Source organism: Polyergus mexicanus, unplaced genomic scaffold (assembly GCF_030449975.1).
Source record: "Polyergus mexicanus isolate NDT 795.1 unplaced genomic scaffold, iyPolMexi1.0 SCAF_6, whole genome shotgun sequence".
NCBI classification, from domain to species: domain Eukaryota; kingdom Metazoa; phylum Arthropoda; class Insecta; order Hymenoptera; family Formicidae; genus Polyergus; species Polyergus mexicanus.
In genome coordinates, this window is record NW_027223326.1 from 12,177,959 (window position 1) to 12,202,738 (window position 24,780).

The window sequence follows — 24,780 nt, forward strand, 5'->3', positions numbered from 1 at the left end:
TCGGCAATCGGTTACGACGCAAGTGTAGCCCGGTAGTTCATGTGCAAGTCCTACTACACCAGATTTTCCGTTTGTAGGACAGGGTCGAGGGATGCGGACGGTCTTTATCGAGCGGCTTCTGCGCGAGCTCGCCAACGCCGACGTACACGACGCCTTAGTTTCAGGGACGGATAATTCTCTCACCCTCTCCGCGTGTTAGGTAATTTAATATAATAATATCGCGAAGCACGCGATTATTTGCGTCAGAATATTGTCGTAAATAATCACAGCCTCTTTATCGAGGATCGAACTGTGTACTAGGATACATTGCGAATTTTACGGCAAAGGAATTAGAATTTAAAAGTCACGAAAAAAAAAAAAAAAAACGAAGGATTATTCGAGCCAGGATCTAGGACGGTCTTGATTCGCTCCTGTCGATCCCCTCCGCGTTTCATTCCCTCCTGCCCCCCTACCTCTCCCTCGCCTCACCCCCTCATCCACCCGTCGCGGCAAATCTGTTACGAGATTTCGCCATCTTCGCCCACCTCGTAGCAATGAATTTGAACGGGCCGCAGGCCGCAGATTCCCGCGGACGTGACGAGAACGACGATATCCGCGCGCGTTGACTTTGGAAAAAAAAAAAAAAAAACCCCGGGATATGATCGCGACGGTCGAGCGATTATCGATAGCCGAATCGCGCTCGTATCCTAGAGATTCGCATTCAAGATGCGACGAGTGAGAGAGTAAGCTTCCCTGAAAGAGGACCGTGTCCGATCGAGTCACGGCAACGTTCATCTAGGTGAACGAGACATCAAGCTGATCCTAAACCAGAGACATCGTCCATTGCGGCAATCGATCGTAGTGCATTGAGTTGGACAGCTCGCGTTTTCCGAGTGTTTAGCCTCGCGGCGTATGAATTGTTATCGCGACGATGATATAATTCATCGTTCCGTGGTTCCGTGACGATTCGGAACGATTGCGAGATCCTGACGCGCGAAACAAAACTGGCGAAACGCGCATTCGAGGCTTCGTAGGCAGGAGTTCTGTTCGCGTGACGATGACGATAGGATCTACCCCACTATCCTGCACGTTACCCCTCCGTTTTCCGCCGTCGCGGTTTAGTTTCCCCCCCACTTTACCCTGATTGTCGTCTCCCTTACTCTCTTTGCTGCTTATTTCTCTCACCCCCTATTCCTCGCTCACCGTGAGCGGGGTAGTCCTCGTACGACGCGCCCTTTCGTCGAATCGTCGACGAAAAGAAAGAGAGAAAAAGAAAGAAGAATGCACACACAAGTTGCGGTGCAATCTGCCGCAACGTCCGTGTGTGACAGACGGGTCTGAAAAGTGTAATCGAGCAATGGGATTAGAAAGGCACGATTCGTCGGCCGCCTCGGGAATCCCTTTTCGCGGCAGCGCTTGAACGGTGTGCGCCAACGATTTCTCTTCTCGCTCCGATTTCGTTTCTCCTCGGAGAGACGAGGCCAGCGGCCAGCGTCCCGCGAGTGCGACGAGCTAATTTGCAATATAAGGGAGAGGTATATCTTCTTTCTCATGTGTATCTTTATCATGCGATATCATGTGGAGTTCGGATTTTGCAGGTGCGTCTCGAATTCGAGCATTTTTTTATTTCTCTATCGAAATTCGCTATGTAAGTTTCATTCGTATACATGTAATTCGGACATTTTTGATGAAACGCGCGTTTGCTTTGACGAGGCTAGTGATAAATATTAACGTTTATCGCGTTGCTAGTGATTTTAATTTTGAACATAAATAAATGCTCTATTTTCCTTCCCGTTTAACTTGTTTCGTCTCTTTCTATCGAGAGATACATCCATCAGATTGTCATTCGGATTGCTGCATAATATAATACGCATCGCTGTTAGCTTGATTACGGGCTGAATCTCGGATACGTTTATGAGAAACATTTTATGAGAATCGATGGATAATGCCTAATTGATTTTTGGACAGATAACACATGAAAGGATATTACAAATGCGTCCTCGGTGTATCCGATTTTATGCACGAGAAAAAAATTTACCGTACGAAATGTTTCACGCGCGACAGTTTTCAGATCGTCCGATATGATTGGTTTTCGTTGAATTTATCCGAAAATACTGCATCATCGTTTTATTTTAACAATAGGTCCACACTCGTCGCACGCACCGATTTTAGGCAATGGCATTTAATCTCAATGGTCAATTGATACATTCTACAATAATAACAAATAGCAATACGATATAAATATATAGAAGGCTTAACGATATCAAATATCCGATAAAGATACAAAAATAGTAACCGAATATTTATGCTATAACAGTCGTTGTAATATACGGATATATTTCGATATTTCAATGGCGCTGCTTAAGAATAATGTGATATATGTACGTACCTATATTTTTAATATCGATATTTTAATCATCAGTACTTATTATGCGATATCGGTATTTATTGAGAGTCTCATCTATTACATACAGATATACAAACAGATATTTTAAAATATTTTATTAAGAATGAGAAAAAGAACGGCGCAATTATCTTTAATAGTATTGTTTAACGATGTAAGAAAGAAATATTGAAAAATATCTAGAAATTAAATTATAATTATTTTCTCATTAATCTTCCATAAATATTGAGAAACAAAAAAAATTATTTCTTTGCAGCCAAAAAGCACACACACATATATATATATATATATATATATATATATATATATATATATATCGTTTCTTTAAATTATATTTTGAATGATTATTTCGTGTGTGTGTAAAAATAATTTTGAGTATTATCTAAAATTTATTTATAAGTTTATTATATTATAATATTAATATTTTATAATATATTAATAGTATCATTAATATATAGTATTATTAATGGTAGATTATTAATAGCATATTTTACTATCGACAGTTTTACCACTTTTCATTATAATACAAATTAATGGACAATTTGAAAATTAAAGATGAATATCTGTAATATATAATAGCTAAGAATACGCCATCGCTTTGCAATTTGCGAAAACTGATTTTTATCAAATAGATCATATAAAATACGCGTTTCAACGGTGGTTTCATGCAATACTGATACTACGTGAGTTAATGGCTAATTGAGAATCGCAATAATCGCGAAAATGCATTAGTCATGTAGGTTAATTATCGTTAATTGTAATAATCGTAGATAGCGATAGTGATAGTGATCATAGAGTTTCGACAGATAATACGATGACGCTTGGAGCCTTGCGTCTTGCGCCGCTATCTGCTCGCGTGAATGACAGCGAAACGATCGTATATAAATAAACTATAGCTATATGGTACACCGCACAAAACCAAAATCGAAAACATAACATGACACAGTTATTCTTAAAAATTATATTAATTACTATGTTAAAATTTTTTAAAAGAAACAAACAAAGACTTTTATTCTTTGCGAGTAACAAATTCAAAACTTGTTCATATTTCAATAATAATTAATTGGAGAAACTTTTCATATCAAACTGATATTATCAAGTTATATCGGATTATTTTACTGTAATATATAGTAATCCATAATAATTTATAATAGTCCATAAATAACATTTATGGTACACAAACAACATTTTAAAAATTTAATATTTTTGAAATCTATTAGCGATTAGTTTTGTTAAATTTGCTTTTTCTTTACGATTCGCTATATTTTTAGAAAATGGGGATGCGCTAGCATGATATTAAGAGTCAATATCTTCCCTTCCATTTTTAAATATGAATTTTTTGCTAATTGATAGGAGAACTATAAATTCGGAATTAGGATTATAAACTAGCAATAAATTAGCATCAATTATGCTATCCAGATTCAATTTCTCGTGATAGGAACGGTATCGAGTTAATGCAAGTATTTCGCTCATGTCAGCGGATAAGATCGGAACGCAAGCTCTCAATTGCATCGCAACCATGTTTCGCTGTCAGATAGAGCAAAATATGTCGCATTGGTATCATGCCGATATATGCCGGAGGCTAAAATTTACATAAAAACGTACAGTATATTGCGCTGCCATATTCGCGACTCCGCAACAAAAACATCTATTCCTAATAAGCCGCTTCGAATCGTGAAAGTATTATTTTTCTGGCTTGGAATAGCTATTCGTCGTGTCCTTGACAACGTCATGGCTTATACACAGTCACGAAATTTTGTCGCAGAATTGATTTTACGCCCTATAAGGCCGCTTTAAATCAAATCGCGCTTTCTTTTAACTGCGAATTTTTTGACTAATTTTAGATAATTTTTTTTTTATCCATAGCGACATTTTTTAAATAATAATTTTTTTCTTCTCCATTTAATTCAATAAAAAAACAGATTTAAATCACGATTTTATTATAAAGAAATGTTGATTTTGAAATTGCCGGATTCTTGTAAAATTTTTCTATACGTTTAACATCGTACGTTATAATTATCTCTGATATATACAAAAAAGTTTCTAATTTTTATAATTGCTTATAATTTAAAAATTAGTATCTTAATGTATCTTATTTAAAATAATTAATTAAAATAACCTGCTAACAAAGTAGGCGTTAACGTACTGCAAGACGTACACCGTACACCGTACACCTAACCGAGTCCTTATAATCTATCTTTCTATCTTATTGATATTAAAACAATCGATAAACCGCACGTTTTTTAAACCCGGAGACTACATTCGTTTTTTAAAACGATAATAACGTGTTTTATTGCTACTTTTATCAGTTGTCTCAATGTGTAATAGTCTCAATGAGGATGAGTGTCTTCGAGACATCTCAAACATTCGAATCGATTGGACTTTTAAAGCGGCTACCGACAATGAGATCGTATACATGTAACACTTGGGATGCTGATGACGACAATTTATCAATAACTTGTCCCACTTTCTCGAAAGAACAAGCGCGCGTTTCCTCTTTCGAGCGAGGCAATTGTGCCGCGTATCGCTAATCGATATCCAAGACAAATTCCTTTTATTCCTTCTATTTACACGGTATCTCGTCTTTTTAAAATCGAGTATTTTCTTTCTCTCACAGGACCGACGCGAGTCGCGATTGCGGGCGACCTCCTAGAGAAAGATAATTTTGTTTCTCGCGACGTATCGCTCTATCGAAAGTTCGCCTAAAACGTCGTCTATTTTCTTGCGTCCGCCCAAAGGAAACCGAAGTAATTCACGCGTATGAATAGAATCTCTCCCGTTGGAGCCTCTTGAGACGGCTACACAAGAGTTGAATAAAAAGACATTCGCAGAAAAATATACGCGAATATATAAATGTTCCCTCGCAAGTCGAGCATCGAGTCACGTTGATTGTCGTCCTCGAGAAAAAAAACACGATTACAAGAAGGAGACAAAAATACAGAATAATTTCACTCATTGCTCGTTATCGCAAATAGTAATAAATTTATCTCGCTAATTGTACAATCTATATATTATACTACAGTAATAAATTATCGAGATAACAAACGAGGAAAGAGAGAGAGAGAGAGAGAGAGAGAGAGAGAGAGAGAGAGAAATATAGGCAAAAGAGAAAATCGAATGCGCGGCGGCCTGACGCGGAGTCTCGTTTCTATACATCGAAGATGATGCTTGACGAACAATACTGCTGCCTTGCCGATGGGAATCGAATCGGATCGTCGAGAAATAAGCTCAAGAGATTGAAGATAATGGCGAATGGACAAAGGCTTGTGCGCGACTCGCGCTTTTAAATCGGTGATATTAAACACGCGCTCGTCGTCGCGCCGACATCATGGGGAATGGCATGAACAAGGTGAGAAATTGCTTCAAATGGGAAAATTATTGCTCTCGGATCAATATTTTAATCGTTTAATTGGAAAAGAAGGAAACATTTCTTACATGTATAACGACAAGAATGCGTTAGAAATATGATTGGATTATAAAATTATACTAGTGTCCAATTTTTTCGCGTATTACTTCTCGACAACAGATTTTTGCATCAATTAAAAGTCGATCTTTTCTTATTGAAAAAAATTCTGAAAAGTATCTCATTTACCGCAACTCTCTGTTCAACTTTTAGTATCGTATAGATATGTTATATGTTATACACATACACATCTTACATACATATAACTACGTCTTAATTTAAAAACCCAAGTAAACTCTTAAAATGAGCTAAAAATGTTATTTTGTTATCCATGTGTGCACATGCACATATTTGGCTTTTTGAAATATTTATAAAATGACTGCATTTTTATCAATCGCGCGTAATTCGAAGAATTATAGTGCTTTGACAAGTATCCTTATTAAAAAATAATACGCGGTAAACGGGACATCCTTTGTATAAATTTTCAATTTATAGCTCTTTATACAGAGACTATAATGAGAGCCTATAATAACGGTGCGTCGAATAAATTACACAAAGGTACACACACTGAGCAAACGTAAATTAAATACCAAACGTTTCGATTTTCGTTTTTTACCCCTTTATACCGCTTTTGAGCTCTTTTTTTAGTGAACGCAGACAACAAATTTAAAATGAAACGTTTAATATTTAATTTGCATCTACTTGGAGTTTTTTGTATAATTGATTTGATAAGATTATTGAGGGTGTTTATATATATTGTAATAATCCTCAAAATTTAAGGGTACTCAAGATTATCCGAAAGAAAAAGTAAGACAAAAATTTATGCAAACTACGATTTATAGTTTAAAAAAATTGAAAATTTTTTTGTTTAAAAAGTTTAAGATTACCTAAGCTTTTTTTTTTCTTCTCATAATATAGTTTCTTTTCTCATAATATTATAGAGAATATCAATATTATTTAAATAACTCAAAATGATCTTGAATTCTTTATAAAAAAAACTTTTATCTAGCTTTTATCTAGCCTTTAAAATCGTGCGGATCGTTACAATCGACACCCTTTATATACACAAGTTTTTTTAATGATTTAGACTCCTATTAGCATTTGCTTTTATCTATTGATTAAATATTTGAGTCTTTAGCATTGTTTATTCCTATCATCTCTTACCGGCTTCTTTTTAATTCAAAGGAATGAAAAAGCCTTGTCTTAACAAATTTAATAATTTAAATTTCTGTAAGACGACAAAGAGTTGGATGGAAATATATATATATATATATGTATATGTATATTGGTTTAATTAAAATTTTCTTTGATAAAATAGCGAAAATAATTCTGATTAAACTATTTTAAGATCAATTTGTTTTCTAAAAAATTAATTATTGCCATGTATACATATATATATTTGATTTTTATTGCTCCGAGTTTAAAATATTATTTGCGGTCAGTGAATCTTTGATAAAAATGTCTTTTGATTGCTGCAAACGTGAAGGATTCTTTATAGCACGACAATACGCTTTATTCCAACACTTGGCGCGCTTTTACCATCTGACAACTTGTTTAAATACATTTCAATATAACGTTGATTGAACTTATCTGACGAGTTGTCGTAACCTCGCTTAAGGGCCGATAATACGCTTGATAATAAAATTTTATACAGCAGCAACGCGCGCTAGTAAAACAGAAGCTGTAAAATGGAACAGAAGAGACAAAACTGAAATCGCGGTGGAAAATTAAAGTTACGCTAATCTTATAAAATACGATACATTTTGCAGATCGTCAAATGAGAAATCAGTTTACATATTCTCATCAGCATATTTTTTTCTCCAGCAATATCATCGATTTAATTAATCCTACCTATTCTATTTTTGTACAAAAATTGTCTATAGGATGTGAAAAGATTCGGCAATTTGTTAGTCATTTTAAATAAAAAGTATCATAGTCATAAGTTTTATAATAAATTACATAGTCTTGCATGAGAAATCAAATTTTGTTAATGGTAAAATAATATTGATATGAATATAATGCATCAAGCTTTTTTGAAAGAAAAACAAAACGTAACGTTTATAACGGATAATCATCTCAAAATTTCACTCGATGTATCTCTTTACAAAGTTTAACTATGCGAAACGGAATTTCTATATTTATACGATATATCTTCTTTGAAATGTTTCGTTGAATAATATGTCTCTCAATATCTCTCTCAAAGTTTCCTGTTATGAAAACTCTCTTATATATACTCTTATATACTATATAAAGCAACATTATATATCATGCTCGTACGGGTCGTGATTATCTTGTCTCGTTATCCATCTTACAGCTAACCTAATCGATGCGATGAGCTAGCTAGAGGTCCACGTTCTCCGATGAACTCGATGGTGTTTGCCAGGCTCTTCGGCTTTCCGAAATCAAATGGAAAATAATTTGTCTCCGAGTATATCGATAGCATTCTTCTTTTTTCCTTCTTTACAGTCTCCTATCGCACATTTGGTCTTCCTCTTACATTTCTTACGAAGAAGACTTTGCTGGTAATTTCTTCCGCGGGTCGTATCGTCAATAATCTTCGTAGCGATCGTCGTCGACAGAACGGCGTCGGTAGTTGTATCGGTAATATCTACGAAAGGCTGTATCGTTGAAGATTCCGTCGTTAATTCCAGCGTGGAATTTAGAGTACTCGTGAAAACATTTGTGACGACGTCGACGGTAGTGGACGAGCTTTTTACGATACGAGACGATTCCATCGAACTCTTGGATTCTTCGGTGATTTCGTCGTCCGCGAGCTTCACTCTTTTCGATCTTATCCTTCTTCGAGCGTTCTGCCTTCGTGCAGAACTGCATTTCTTTCTTCGTTTACGACGCGTCGAACCACGCTTTAAAACGAAACTATCGGCAATATTCACGCGATCGTCCGTCCTCGACCAACTTGAAGATACCGGAAAAAGCGATCCCGGGATACTCCTCGGGGAACGTTCGAGGAGGACGTTGGGAAGGAGGATCTCGACATCTCCGAATGGATCACGAGTGAATGTACGCGATGATGTTTCGTCGAGCGATCGATGCCCCAACGCCGACGCGGCGGTTAACGTTTGCACGCCACCGTGAATTGCGCAAACATACCAGGAGACAATGAGTGATCGAAATCGCATATCGGTCGCCAACAACGCGATAGAGGATTGTGTGTTTGCTACCACTCGTTTTGCTCTTCGAGAGTATATCGTCGTCCTCCTTTTTCTTTTCTCTCTCTCGTTTGCGATCGATCGATCGATCGATCGATCGATCGATCGGTCATGAGACGGTGAACGGTAACTGCTCGCCGCGGTCTCGTCGAGCCCCGAGCCTGGCTCTTCTCGTTTCTTCTCATCTAACAATAAAATCGACGTGCGCGCGAGGAACGCGCAGAAGGGGGAGCAAACTCGGTGCGAGGGGGTAATCGCGATAAGAACGATTCGAATGAAATTCAATCACGAGAACTGAGACTAACGACCGGTGTGTCGCCAGAGTATGGATATTCTCGAGATTACGATAATTGAAATAAACGTCATACACGCGCGGATCATCGAAGAGATCGTTTTTCACAATGTGTCTTAATTTGTCCGCGTAACTCGAGCGTTGATGTGTATCTTTTATTTAACGCGCGTGAGAAAGAGAAGAAAGAGCTCTATTGGTATTTTCTATCGAAGCTTCATTAAAGACTGAATCAATATTGATTGAAAGAATGGTCGAATGAAAAATGGCATTTAAGTTAATGTACGCGGTCCTCCCTTTCGCCCACTCTCGCGCGTCTCGCTTGAAAGCGAGGCGAGACCTACCTTTCAAGATTCAATATTTGTCAAACGGTAAGAGGTAATCGGTAAGATTGCGACGCCAGTCGCGGCGCATCGCCAATTCAATTCATGGATTTGCATTTCTCCTACCAACTGACCTGGATTTCCTCATTGTCTAATCGTAAGTAATCCTTCGCCAAATAGACGCCGAAAGAGGCGCGGTATATTGAATGAGAGCCGGGATGAAACGAACGAGAAGAATATCGCAACATCATCTCTCGGCGTGTATTTTCAAGATCCGAGATTGATCCTGAGAGAAACGCGATATTTTATACCATATCCTAATTACTTATTATATATTGTGAATTGAATATTAATTAAAGATGCGCTACGAAATGTGTGTTGACTTTGTAATACCTCGCTTTACCATTTATTATGTCGATAGGTACTTCCTGGTCTTTACATAGGTAATTATCAGGACAGCAAGGATGCCGATCAATTGGAGCGTTTCGAGATCACGCATATTCTGGCCATTCACGACACGGCCCGTCGTCTGCATTCCGTAAGTACGGAAAATATAATATGGCAAAAATATGTTAAAGCACCTATTTCGAACTAAAGTTTAAAGTAGCGATCAACGGAAAATTATTTCAATGAGAAACCTGTCACGTGAAAAATTCGGATTGTAATTAAAGAAAAAAATATAAATTTGTATTACATAATGAGAGAAACATGATGTTTATAACAGCCTCAGTTAAGCCTCGCTTTTAATTTTTCCAAGGGATAACCGATTATCTATTTCTTATATTTATTATATTTAAAAATGTTCCCCTGCTCATCTCTCTCTCTCTCTCTCTCTCTCTCTCTCTCTCTCTCTCTCTCTCTCTGTCAAATTTTCCTTTGTTATTTTTCTTTCATTTCCCCTGTCATTTTTTTTTGATCTATCATTTTTAATCTTCTTTATACAATTTGAAATTCAATCCAATTTTTAAATTCTTTAATAATTTTTTTTATATAAATAAGTTTATATTTAAAACGTCTCTACTCTCTCATCCTTCTCTCCAAGTTTTCCTTTGTTTATTTCTTCCCTATTCCCCTTATCATTTTTCTTAATGTAACGTTTAAATTACGATCGGTATATCTTCCTCCAAGGTTCAATCCCAATCGGTATATCCCCCTCCAAAGTCCAATCCCAATTGGTACATCTTCCTTTCGCCTGTGAAATGTTGCAATAAAATTTGTAAAATATGATCGTCAGAATCGAAATAGTGTATCTAACTTGTCTAACGCGATTCATTTTTCTTACGCATCGAAATTATCAGCAGCTTTATAATACCAATGCATTTCCTTCGTCATTATAGCAATCGTCACTCGATATTTGATTTGCAATAAAAGTCAAGATATGAATAGCGCGAAGAAAATTTGAATTGTATCGATAATAAGATCAGCTTAACAATAAGAAAATATAAACGAAATTTATCGATTCGAAATGGGTCGATCTGTCATTAGATAGGTATAGCTATGTTTCGAAATGGGATCTTTACGGCGAGAAGATATATGGCTTAACATCTGGATTAAATTTCGATTGTATTTCAGGATAAGCATTACCTATGCATCTTGGCAGCCGACAGTCCTGATCAAAATTTATCGCAATACTTCTCTTTGTGCAACGACTTCATTCATGCCGCCCGTCTTCGCGGCGGAAATGTTCTGATCCATTGGTAGATATTCGCTATATTAGCGTTCGTAATAAACAAAATCCACCAGATGCCCTTTTGACAATAAATTTTTTAGCCGATTTGAAATCTATCTTTCTTCTACAATTGTTGAAAAGCATTTATAATTAATAAATTATAGATAAATAAATTGAAAATAACTAATAAAATTTAATTATTAGTTAAATAAAATAAAATAAATTAATAAAATAAATTATGGATGAATAATATAAAACGAGTAATTATACGAATATTATAACAATCGAAAAGATTAAAGAAGATTAAAAACTGAGAAAAGCGATGGAAGAGCGAGAGAGAGAGAGAGAGAGAGAGAGAGAGAGAGAGAGAGAGAGAGAGAGAGAGAGAGAGATGACATATGACAAAAGTATACTATTTATTTGACAAGCAATTCATAGAAATAAAGATTGAAATTATGAATTTTCGAATAAAAATAACTTGTTTTCAGTCTGGCGGGAATGTCGAGGAGCGTGACGGTGGCGGTGGCCTACATTATGAGCACTACCAATTTATCCTGGAAAGAAGCGCTCAAAGTCGTTAGAGTGGGTCGTTCCATCGCGAATCCGAATGTCGGTTTTCAACAGCAGCTCAAGGACTTTGAATCCAGTCGCTTACAAGATGTAAGTGATACCGAGATAATTACTTGGTTTATTTATCTTCTCTATCTTTGCTCGCTTCTTTTTCTTTCAGGACATACGTGTATCCAATTCTCTGTCTTTTTATTTTTTATTTTTCTTTGATATATTATATATAATTTTTATAATTTTTATAACAATTGTTATAACCGATAATATATATTTAAAATTATCAAAAAGAATCACAAAATTTTACTATTTAACGTAGGAGCGTCGCAGGTTGAAGGAGCGGTTTCCCAGTCTCGCTCTCGCCGAGTCAGACGCAGAGGCTTGCAGGTCCATCTTGAGAAATTACGAAACACTGGCTCTAGCGAAAGAAGTATGCGAGGGCAAATGCGCCATGGGACGTACTTGTCCGACTGGCCTCTGTCGTCAAGCTACTAAAAGGTAATTGCGTTGAAATCCTCGGCTATAAAGGTCGATTTGGCTTTGAACGACATTGGAACAATTTGGAATAAATATTGGGATAAAAGTACTTTGTGCAAAAAGTTATATCGGATACATTAAAAACGTAAAGTCGATTGAAGGGAGGAAAGATCTTTGGGAGAGATACTTGAGTAAAACAAATTCACAGTTATATTGCCCGTACATACAATGATTCAGATATTCTGTGTAGCAAAGGATAAAGAAAAAATTAATGGATCGATAGCATCCTAAATAATATTTGCATGTCGAAAATCCTTTGCTGGAGTAATTGGAATAAATGTTCAAAGTGTCTTCCTCACCCAAGCGCATCTTAATGCGGTATATATTGTATTTATAATTTCGAATATATTTTATTTTATATAGAATTGTCTTTCTCGCTTTCTCGCTGTATCTTACCGATATAACGAAATTTTTCGTCTATAATCGTGATGACTGATTGCAGGACTATGAGAAGAAAGTCCTCTACCAGCAGCCTCGGAAGCGTATCGTCCGGCCGGACGCCCCCGCAGACACCACGAATGCTACCATCAGCGCCACCCTCGCCGGCCTTGCACAGATCAACGAGCGTTGTGTCGACGTCAAGACCAAGGAGTGGTCCGGCAGGATTGCATTCTTACACCGGAGGTTCCGCTCCGCCTTCCAGGTAAGTCAGCCTGGACTTGCGACGTGAAAAAATTTTCCCCTCGTCTTCTTTCATATCTATTTGAAATTATTTTATCCAAGCTATTTGTACGCGGTATAGATATTTTAACTATATATTTTTATTTCTCAAATAAGCACACGCGACATCTCTTCCTTGGATTGGATTGGATTTTGATGATTAAGATGTTGAAAGAAAATTAATCGATTCACACAGGGCTGTGTCGCGGGTGGACCTCTCGGCGGCGGTCGCTTGCAGTAGCAGCAGCAGCAGCAGCAACGCCAATCTTTCCGCCGTGGGTAGATCGAGTGTATCGTCCAGCAATAATTGGCGATTGATCGCCGGTTCCGCACCGAATACGCCGCGACCGACGCCGCCGGTCTCGCCGCAACGTTGGCCGCGACGATTCTCGAATCGGCAGACGCCTCAGCTACCGGCACCACCGGAAACGCATCCCTCGACGATGACGTAGCATCGGGAGAAGCTCGGTTCGCTCTCCAGCTTGATGGAATAGAAAATCGTCTGACGGATGATCGGCGAACCGTTTTCGAAATTCCCGGCTGGTTGTTGCGCTCTCTTTATTCGACGAAAAATAAATTATTAACTCATTGCGCGTGCAGCCTCGATTCGAAGACGTCCTCGATTAAGAAAAGGGAGAATCTCTCGGCAAAGAATGTATAAATTCCATACGAATAAGATGCGCCTGTTAATATTTCGAATTCGGGACACCAGCGGGCAATCCGTTCTAGCGTTCGTTCGGATTTTCGAAATTAGTTCACATGTAAATGATGATTTGATGCGTGATCGGGCGTGATCGGGTGATGGCACGCGATCGGCACTTGATTCGAACTTGATTCGTGCCAGTGACAGAAACGTTGACGCATCAAACGCTCATATCGCATAATGCTGGAAATTGTTGATGAATTTTGACCTGTACAAATTGTTATACAATTGTTGCTTGGTATATCCGGCGAGAGAAAGTGCTTTTGTCGAGGATGAGAGGAGAAACGGGAGGGAAATCTCTCCGTAGATATACAGTTCGCGCATACATTTGTGCGTTTTATAAGTAATAAGTGAGTTGACTTTACGATTTGTAAACATTCATCTTGATCGGAGAAATTATGAGAAATGAGGAATCTCTATCGCTGACGATCTGTCATTTAAGATTGTATTACGGAGCCCGAGCGTTGAGTTTATGCAGCTCGCGTAACGATCGATCTGCGAGATGAAGTAATAAATTGGAAAGATTGACGTATTCGGGAGGGGGGATTAATCCTTTGGGACTTTATCGGTTACGGCGATAATTGCTCGCAATTAAATGCGACAACTTATCTCGCGCTTTTACGCCGTTCAACCGCTCTAATAACGACACTTGTTAACGATCCCTGCGTGTGCGTGCTGCAACAACCCCTCCCACGAAGATAACGCGCGAATCCGTTACCGACTAATTAATCGGTTATGAAAAAGAGTAAGTAGGGTTAATTACCAGCGGGTTAATTACGCATCAAGCGATATAGAATCAGCCGAAGGATTAATGAGAAAGATTTAAAAGAATTAATCTACATATGTACATAATCGACCGCGCGATCGTAGCTTGTTGGTAGTTTTGAGACAATTCATTACCCAGAGTAGAGAGAATATTTTTCGATATTTAGAATTTACGGCGCCGGCGTGAGAGAAAGTGAGAGAATATACAAGATCTCCTAGACAGGCTCTTATATTGTACAAAAGGAACGAGATTGTATCGGATATCGACAAGGTACCCCGGATTCGCAAGGAAGAAAGTCGGTTCTATTTACGATTACGCTCGCAGGCAACATGACGGACCTTCGTTTCAGCAAAACCTGTTCCAATTGATTGCGTTCGCTACCGTCCATACGATTGTTGGCTTTCTAGCGAGATTGCAATATTTTACCGCATGTTGTTGAAAAAGCAGAGAGAGAGAGGGAGGGAGAGAGAGAGAGATACATATATTATCTATACGTACGACACATATATACGTAATACGTTGTTGTGCGAAAAGGACTTTCAGAGAATTTTATAAATGCGCGATCGATGATCGCGATTATATTATTTTACACAGACGGCAGAGTGATAGGCATTAGACAAAGGAAACCTTGTCGTTGCTGTTGTTGTTGTTGTTGTTGTTGTTGTTGTTTCGCCCGCACGAGCACCAGTCGCAAACGAGTCGAGATTTATGATAGCGTCGCTTCAATCGTCCTTCAGTATTACTATAATATTATATAATACACGATAACGTAACGTAAATCGTTTTTTAATCCTTTTCACGTATGTACATACAAGCTGCTCGTGTAAACAACGATGTGTAAAGCATCGTCGCAATGTCTGATCGTAAAGAACCGATCGTATTAAATGTGCATTTCGTGTCAGAAATTCGCGATATTTTCTAAGAAAACTGACATATTATGAGCAGAATTTTAGGATGGAAAAAAAGTGTTAAGAGATATATCTCTTTCAATCAAAGGTACATATAAAGATTTTTGTTTTATTGCGTTATATTTTAAATGAAGAAAAATTATATCGCATTTAACTGTAAAAGAGAGAGGATTTTTGCCGAGTTTGATGCCGCGCCAAATTTCATTAGATTTCGATTAGATGGATTCGTAATTTGTTTATAGAATAATTGAAGGGAAGAAAAGGCAATATTTTGTGAAAAAATATTTTCTAAGTTTTTTGCGTTTGCGCGAAATATAAAAATATATATAAAGCAAAAATTTGATAAATTTATCAAACGAATGACTTTGCGCTGATATTTTACTTTATAAAATATATATATAATTAAAATATTTTATATTATTAAAACTAATTTATATAAAAATACAAAGATTAGAAACGATAATTATAGTTTATAAAGATATCTTTTTGACCGCAACGTAACGTATTTCGTTATGATACTTTGCTGTCTTTTTTTCAACTTTTAACACAACATCACGATTTACAAGACAGTTTAGAAGATAACGAGACAGGAAGCGAAATAAGCCACAATTAAGCAATCTGAGTATCGTTGATCGAAATTTCTCGAAAGTGTCAATAGGATTAATTATTTAATAACACATACACATACACAGGGAGCAAAATTAGTTAGATATAACTTCATTTCTGAGCCAGAAGAAATGGACTCTCAATCGCTCTATCTCTATACATTTATCGTCGAGGAAATAACGCGGATGCGAGCTTTTCCGCACAATACAACCGAGTTTGCGTTTTACGAGAAGATTGCGTTCTCTGGAAAACGGGATAATTTCTAATTGAATGCGTCTACCGTTAAGATCGCGATTCAGCGTGAAACAGCTCCACGTGCTCCACGTGTCTGACATTAATATCAAGCCGGTCCGTTAACGACGCGGAACGGTCGCAGTCGTAAACTCGCCCGTATCGTCACGCGCACTCGTTTAATGTTCCCTATAAAAACGCGCTAATTAACCCGCAATCGAGTTACGTTTCGACCGTCGATCCATTGTTCGCCGATGCAAACTTGGTAAGCGATTGAGAGAGAAGCAGCGGTTCGTAGGCACATATCCTCTGCATTTAAATGCACGTACCTAACGCACGCGCAGCCATATACAGAGTATCCTGAAATTACCGAATGTTTCTTTAGTAACAGATTCTCTGGCCAATTTATTCGTTGGAAATAATTTTTTCTTAACGAAAATGTCGAAAAACATTATCATTTTTTACACTTTCTGCCATTATGCATATATATATCTCTTTGTAACTAATTAAATTTTAAATTAAGATTCTATTAAAGTATAAAATCCACCTGCAATTAATTGTATTGTAAAAAATGTAATTGGATTAATTAAAAATTGTTCAAATTGGTTAGAGAACCTGTTATTAAAAGGATATCCCCAGTGATTTTGAGATATCCTTTATATATTTTTAAGTTATGGCATACGAGTATACGTGCGCGAAGCCGATTACCATATTCGACAGAGTTGACGCGAAGAATTTAAAATTCACGCATTTAACGGCTTCCACGATCGCATGGAGCGAATACGCGCGACTCGTCCGGAAGAGAGAGAATCTAAATTGTAATTTACGTTTATTTTTAATCTCCTCCGTTTATCTTACAGTCGCACAAAATGGTCCAAGAGTTATCGGAAATATGAATCCGTATATTTTTGAAAGATCTGATCTGTGTATGTGAGAGAACACATTCGCTCCATGTAACATATACATTTTTCCATAGATGACATACATATATATAGACGGTTCTACTTTTTTACAATGTCGATGTTAACGATCACATGTAGATAGGCGAATAAAGTAGAAACGCTTCTATACAGAGTATATTGAATGGTATTGATGGCGAAGGAGCAAAATATCGAAGTAGCTTATTGACTTGAAAAGCATCGCTAAAACAGTAGCTAAGTCTCCGGCGACATGTAATATACAATCAAAGCCGATAAGCGAAAAAGACGCGATGAAGAAAATCGCTGGACGATATATATACGGCGCACAATGATGACTAACAATAAATATGAGAGATTTCCCACGGACAAAGATTAAAACGATGAACCATTGTCTCGTTAAAGATTATAAAAATCGATACGATACATTGATAAAAGGAATCATATTTCACTGTGAAATAGAATCTGTTGGGATAGTATATTTTATATTTATATTGTTATAACAAGAGTATATCTTTGAGTTGCTAGAAAGCAGATAGTTTTTTTTTTTTTTTTCTTATTAAGCCCGCTTAATTTTGTTCGCTGATTATATGTTTATTAAATTTCTGCAAAGAGAAATTTTTGTTTCTGTTATAATAATTATTTCGCTGCAAGTAAATTTACCGGAGGTAGAAAAGAGCGTTTCTCGTTTCAGCGGCGTATTCGCGTTTCAATGAACAAATTCATTCGGCAAGATTTTTCGACTCAAATCAAATTTTGCAATATCCAATAATCGGTCATGTTAGCGAAATGTGATTGCTTTCATATGAAATACGTAATATTGTAGTAGCGACGTAGTTTTGCCGTAACGGCAAAATTATTTGCCTCCATTTGCCATTTTCAATATGATACACTTTTTAATACAATAAATATGAATTCGATGATACGAGAACAGATTGTAAAATATATATATATATATATATATCAGACATTTCCAGACAACTTGAGAATTTTCAAGAGTACATATCTATTTCTATCGTCAATGTCGCGCGTTATCCCCGTTCGATATTACATTTATTTTGTCCATCTGTTAGTCATCGCTGCGCGACGAAGCATCGCGTCCTACAATCATGATTTTCTAGCAATAAGCGGAGATTATCGACGCTGGCGCGAGCCAGCAGATCGCGGGCCGCCGGTTATCGCTCTCGTAGATATTAGCGCGAGCAAGCTTAATTGTTATTACACATACACACACGCGCGCGCACACACACACACACACACACACACACAGACAGAGCTGCGCGAATTAACTCGCGCGATTGATTCGTCCATGCGCTATCGCGCGCTCGTATTCCGTATACTTACAATTAGAGATCCGTTATAGGCTCATGATAATTTATTTTTCTAATGCCTACAGCGTCCATTCGATCGTGGATGATATCTGATTGCGATAAGAGGAGGAGAAGAGGATTAGAGATAAAGTGACAATTTTCGATCAGTGCGATGGAACGCTGAGATAGCGAGACGTGTAGAGATTCTTGATATTTTCATCACAAACGTACATACATCGATGAGAATAATACGATAAATTGTTGTGTCGCGTGATTTTAATTATCGTTGCACCGATAACATTACTTTATTAAGACCACCCATGTGATATTTTTGTAAGATGCAGAAAGAAAACATTTTGGTTCACGCTAAAAAAAAATGGTCGCTGAATTAATTATTCTTTCCTCGAGCGAGCGAGTCTCGCCGTGTCTCTCTTTTCCATCGATCTTCCTTTCTTCATCGTCGTAATAACTATACGCGATAACTAGTAAAAGTTCCGTTAATTTAATAACTTTAATGAATTTGTTCCCACCTGAGAGATAATTCGATCAGCAGCTTTTATGCCTACGTTATCGTCTTTTTATGCTTGATATTGGAGCTGACAACGAATACAGATCTAGGAAAGATTTGTAAACAATTTTTTGGTAGTTTGGCCTTATAAATACAGGATTATCGTTATAGACTGTTGTACAATCAACTTCAAGTTCTCCTATGCTGCATATTAGCTACAGAAACCAACTCAGGTTAATATCGATTGATACATTTGATTGATGGCCTGTTTATATATAGGTATATACATACGGGATATATCCTGTGAAGAGAAGCTAAAATGCTTGCAGAGATATAAATTTCCGGGGACCGCGACAGTCAATTGATTGAAGCGTTGAAAGCAAGACTAGATAAATGACGTGTACAAAAAATTCCAGTTACATGCCGAGATAATTATCGCTAGTAGAAAAGGAGAGAGAACGAGTAGTAAATTTAACTAGTGACTTTTGTCATAATTATCTGCCTCGATTGAGATCTATGTCTGTCATAATTAAAAAAAGAAAAAAAATATTCGGATAAGTATCGTATTTCAAGACGTCGACAAGACGGCTTTTCCGAGAGACACCCTATAAATGGCGTATAAATTCGTGCCTATTGGTAAACGGTATCGGCTTGGCACGAGACACGTAACAAGGTGAGAAAAAGACAGCGAGGACGATCGATTTGCCTTGTTAATTATCGCATACGAATACGCAATGCACACATATCGGCTGTATACGTTTGTGTTTACGAGGGGAGATCCTCGCAAGCAACGCGCGAACAGTTTATATTATAGTACATAAGTACAGAGTCGCGCGACATTAATTATCCGATTTCGGCGACCGAGTAATTTGCCCACCCTTCTTCTTTCTCCTCTCGTCTTGTTTTCACTTCTCTCTCTCCTTCTCTCTGCCCCCACCCTCTCTCTCTCTCTCTCTCTCTCTCTCTCTCTCTCTCTCTCTCTCTCTCTCTCTCTCTCTCTTTCCGCAATCTGATCCAATGATAACCAATAAATACAATACAATTCGCAAGGACCTTTGGGAACAATGGGCAGTATGATCTCCTTTATGGGACATGTTTTGTACGAGAAATTTCGTATAATTTGGATCAATTAATGGCCGAAAGTTCGAATTTGTAACGATACGATTAAAGATATATATACACTTTGCGATAATTTGAATCGTTATTGGATCATAATATAATAAAGACGGGAAAAGTTTACTAGAAATACTAAAAATACTAAATAATATATTTGTTAAATTGCGTTTCTTCTCTCAAAATGATAATGTTTCTCTTAATGACAAACGATGCTCTTGCGCAATGAACTAAAGCTCCGGCGAGAGAATACAAGTTTAAGTTTATTCGTTCCAAAACATTAATTACGTGTCCAAAACAAAGCAATTAAAGAGAGCACTTTTGGTGTAAATAATAAAATATCTCGTTGCTTGTTTTCGAAAGCAAGCTTTTCAGCATTAAGTCGCTAAAGTTTCCGTCACTTCCTATTACTTTCTTACCGTTGCTTTGCTCTCCCGCATTCGCTTCAACTTTACTTTGGCGTTTGCATTCGTCAAGATTTATTTCGCGTATCCTACCCTCTCTCTCAAAGAGAGAGAGAGAGAGAGAGAGAGAGAGAGAGCACTGACAGAAAGTTGATGGAAGAAACTGTAGAGAGAAAACGAATAGAAATCAGTTAGAGATAATGTAAAAATTCACATTTCGCAGAGTCACACAAGAGTCGCTCGCTTAGATTATTCCTTTTTTTCTCGCAAAACAATGCGAACGACAGAATACACTAATATTAACCGCCGCGTAACTAATTAAATTACAATTCACGTGTAAATTATCGATCTACTTATATACATAGCCATGTATATACGTGTGTTACGGCGCCAATTAATTGCAATCGCACAATAGCGGGCGCGCGCTTAGTCGCATATATTTGACAGCCATATGTTAACGATCAAACGTCAAATTGATTTTCCGTAGTGTGATTGGCGATATTGTCGAGATCGAAATTTGCTCACGCGTGCGCGCGCGTGAGAGGACACTTTTGGACGAGCGCGTGTTTAATTAACTGTGCCAATTAATTAAATAGCAATATATATCCTCGATATATATATTTGTATATTGGCACGCATCGGCCGTAGCATCGAATTTTCCATCCTCGTTGGTACACTTTGTGTTTAATTCTCCGCACGTTTATTCGCCCGTCGAATAATTACAGAGTCATCATCAGAGGGTGGATTTGGAGCGGATTCTTGGATTTGGTGCCGAATTCAAAATTTGATTGTAGATTTACCCAGCGAGATAAAGGAAGAGGAGAGGGGGGAGGGGGGGGGGGAAGAGAGAGAATTCGACGGTTATCGGCGGCAATGTGTACATCATCGAATATTGATGATAATTTCGTCGACGACCGATTCCCCTCAATAAGTATATAATTAAGCGTTCGATAACTGAAACGGGATTATTTATTCCCACGAGTTCATAATCCTATCGTCACCGTACGTTCAAGCGAGCTTTTCAACCTCGACGAGTGAATTTATTATTAGTATTTGTCATTTGTTGTAAACGCTCTCCATAAATCGCTCTCCATCGTATTCGTCACGCGACAACAACAATGGCATCATTATAACATTTTCGTCGATGTTGTCGTTTGACAAATTGAACGGTGCTTTTTGAAATTGCGATGACTATATACGGGATCAATAACGAAGCGCGTGTACCTCGTCGATATACATCATTCAAGATAGAGAGAGAGAGAGAAAGAGAGAGAGAGAGAGAGAGAGAGAGAGAGAGAAAGAGAGAGAGAGAGAAAATCCGTTCTTATATAGAAATTTCCATATCCGTTAAAAGATGAACCAAAAAATAATACTCGTATTTTTTTTTCTTTAAGTACCGTCGTATCGGTTGTAATATCCGCTCTACATCGTTTGTGCATGTGCGTGCTCTCGCGTATACGTATATGATATTTTCGGCGTTATGCAAAATGCCCGGCCTTTTCACGATGCGGATATTATCGCGCAACATTTTCCTCGGCCTTGTACTCTCTCCGCCGTTTATATCCGGCGCGCCGCATTAATTTGGCAAACCAGTTTATAGTGGCAAACCAAAAAATAACAATTCTATATTCCCACCCTTGCTACAGATGCATTTTATATAAAAGCAGTTTGGAAAGTTTGCACGCTCCGCAAATATTTTATGCGTGCAAAGAATTAAGTATTACTTCTCTCTCTCTCTCTCTCTCTCTCTCTCTCTCTGATGTAATGCAGTAAACAGTCGGCCAATATTAACTCTCACACGCGCTTTCAGTGCATTTTTACATAGATATTTACCGATTTAATGCATTTATTTAATTAATACAATCTGTAAAAGAGAGTAACATGTACAAATAATCCTACTGTTCGGTTTCGTCTTTAGAAAAGAAAAAGTCTTTAATTCGTGTCAATATGTATCAATACGTGTCTTTGGCCATGTATTAAGATGACATTCGAATTTCGATATCCGAATTCACGATTCCGAAATATTTGTAGCAGATTGAATGCGACATTATTAGATTTCCTTTTAAGGATTTGTAAATGATTTTGTATAATCAATATCCGGTTAGATTGTTGAATCGAGAGAGTTGAATCACTGCGTAATTTAAAAAAAATTTTTAAACTTTAGATCTCATTTTAATGCTACATCGAGATCCTTTTGCTAATATTGCAATTTATTGAAAGCCAGTTGAGCCGCGGAATTTAACGGCGTATGAAGCCGCTGCTTGTTTTTACTCGAGATTCGTTAAATAAATTCATGAAAACGGAAAGTGGACGCCCTATGTGTATTTATAGGTATTATTGTTGTCAAGCATGTACGGTATATATTTTGCCACGGTACAAAAATTAGAACGTCGTGACAGGCGGTAACGATACGTCGAGGCGGCACGCACGCGAACGTCAATTCAAGGCTATCGCATGCGTGAGTGTAGAGAGAGAAAGAGAGAGGGAATACAATATATTTTATGTTTGGAAGACATCGCGCCACAACACATAGAAAAAATCAGTCTGGCGTTTATTGGGGCGTGACAGGCGAGCTCGCGCCATTTTGAATTTACATTAAAGCGATTTGCGAGTGCATCGTGTTATGACATTTTTTTCCATTAAAATTCGAGCTTATAATTATTTCTGTCAAATCTAGATTAAGGGAAAGAATGAATGTCGCAGGTCGTGGCACACGCGAAATATGATTCCCGCTAGATTACTTTATCAAGTCTCCAAATTGGTAACTTTTGTACAATCGCGAAAATAGCTTGACCTTAACACGTTCCGCGGAGAATAATGTTATCGGTCTGCAAAAGCGATAACATCGAAAAGTTAAGCTCGGTGATTCTGCCGCGTCGTTAGATAACGCGATGTTAAAGCGCGTTTATGACATTTCAGTTTGTCGATTTAACGCGACATCGACGTACATTCATTCATCTAGCATTGTCGCATGTGTTTTTCTGTCAAGATGCCATCTAAGAGGCCTCTCCATTAGAAAAATAAAATGTCATAAACTTGCTCTCGTGTCAAGTGATTTCGTAACGGGAGGGAACGAGGCCGACCGTATCAATCGGTAATTGTATTAAGATTCAATGTAGCGAGTCCCCGTTATCGTCGCGACGAGAGCGATTCCGGAATTATCTACTGGGCGGTTCTCTGGTCCGTATCACGATAGAAAGAGATAAAAAAGTGCACGGATTAAGAGCGCTGGGACGACAATGGGAGATATATGGGATTCGAGAGGAGAGAAAAGATTGTCTCGTGGGAGCGATTTCGAATTATCGGGAATCGTACTTCAAAGAACCAGTTCTTTAACCTCCCTCCCCCCCCCCCCCCGCACTAAATCGTCGCGAGGTAAGAATCGCGGGCGGAGCGAAGTGGATGCTGCACACATAGGTGTCTGGACAGACGGAATTTTACGCAAAGTTTATTGGAAACATATTTTATGTGTCACAAGCGTAAGTATTAACGAAAATGGCCAACGAGAGGAATCGTTCGATAAAAGACATCTCAAACAGTAATGTTTCTAGATCAGGCAATTGAGTTTTCACGATATAGAAATATGTATGGTAAATTATTATTTTTTGTCTCCTTAAATTATTTTTCTCTCTTTAAATTCTCTCTGTTCTAATATACATATGACATAACTACATGTTGTAAAAGAAGAAGAAAAAAAAATACAAGGCTGATTTGTAGAAAAAGTCAAAAGAGAGGTTACTTAAGCTTTCGCGACGGAAACATCACAGTCTCCTTCTCTCTCTCTCTCTCTCTCTCTCTCTCTCTCTCTCTCTCTCTCTCTCTCTCTTGTTACAGAACAAAATGGTTTTTACAGATAATTTTATATACTGACATTTTCTTTCCAATATTTCCAATATTCTGATTCGACTTTTGTCCAGTTGAAATTTTGTTAATTGTAATGGCCCATTAAAGATTAAATATTTGATAATTTTATAATACGTTTGAGCTATATATGTAGTTGAAGCGCGAGAAGTATAGCAGTTTGTAATATGTACAATACTTGACGACATCCTTTTATATGACTTATTTATCGTAAGTAAAAGAAAAAAATATATCATACTAATACATCGGTATCGTAACAAGTTTCGCATTTGCTTAAGTAGTTTCTTTCATCCATGTTTTATCGTTTACTTAATTTACTAAGCAATTATAAAGTTGCAAGATTTCATTCGAAACATTTCTTTTACCGTTAGTACCATACCAGCACACCAGTGCGGACAGAATAAAGTCAGAACGTGAAATGGTGCGGCGAACCCGATCGAGCCTCTTTCTACTTA

General features: G+C 37.5%; 1 protein-coding gene across 8 annotated transcripts; it reads left to right on the top strand.

The window, feature by feature from the left end:
- The first annotated feature begins 496 nt into the window (after nucleotides 1-496).
- On the top strand, nucleotides 497-19,024 carry LOC138934264 (dual specificity protein phosphatase 15). 8 transcript variants are annotated; one of them, XM_070297826.1, is made up of 8 exons: nucleotides 508-1,577; nucleotides 5,001-5,732; nucleotides 9,990-10,106; nucleotides 11,141-11,265; nucleotides 11,726-11,897; nucleotides 12,121-12,299; nucleotides 12,781-12,981; nucleotides 13,195-19,023. In XM_070297826.1, exons 2-8 carry the CDS (start codon nucleotides 5,712-5,714, stop codon nucleotides 13,448-13,450), a joined length of 1,071 nt encoding a protein of 356 aa, XP_070153927.1. In that variant the 5' UTR covers nucleotides 508-1,577; nucleotides 5,001-5,711; the 3' UTR covers nucleotides 13,451-19,023. The 8 variants fall into 8 exon arrangements, with proteins under 8 accessions (XP_070153935.1, XP_070153927.1, XP_070153929.1 ...); XM_070297828.1 differs by having other exon boundaries at nucleotides 5,406-5,732; XM_070297830.1 differs by having other exon boundaries at nucleotides 5,545-5,732.
- Nucleotides 19,025-24,780: the final 5,756 nt, after the last annotated feature.

Bases quoted from the DNA above. Each gene is read 5' to 3' on its own strand.
- LOC138934264 (XM_070297826.1), top strand. From the start codon at position 5,712: ATGGGGAATGGCATGAACAAG. The intron at 11,266-11,725 runs GTAGATATTCGC...ACTTGTTTTCAG, and splicing joins GGAAATGTTCTGATCCATTG to TCTGGCGGGAATGTCGAGGA. The intron at 12,300-12,780 runs GTAATTGCGTTG...GACTGATTGCAG, and splicing joins TGTCGTCAAGCTACTAAAAG to GACTATGAGAAGAAAGTCCT.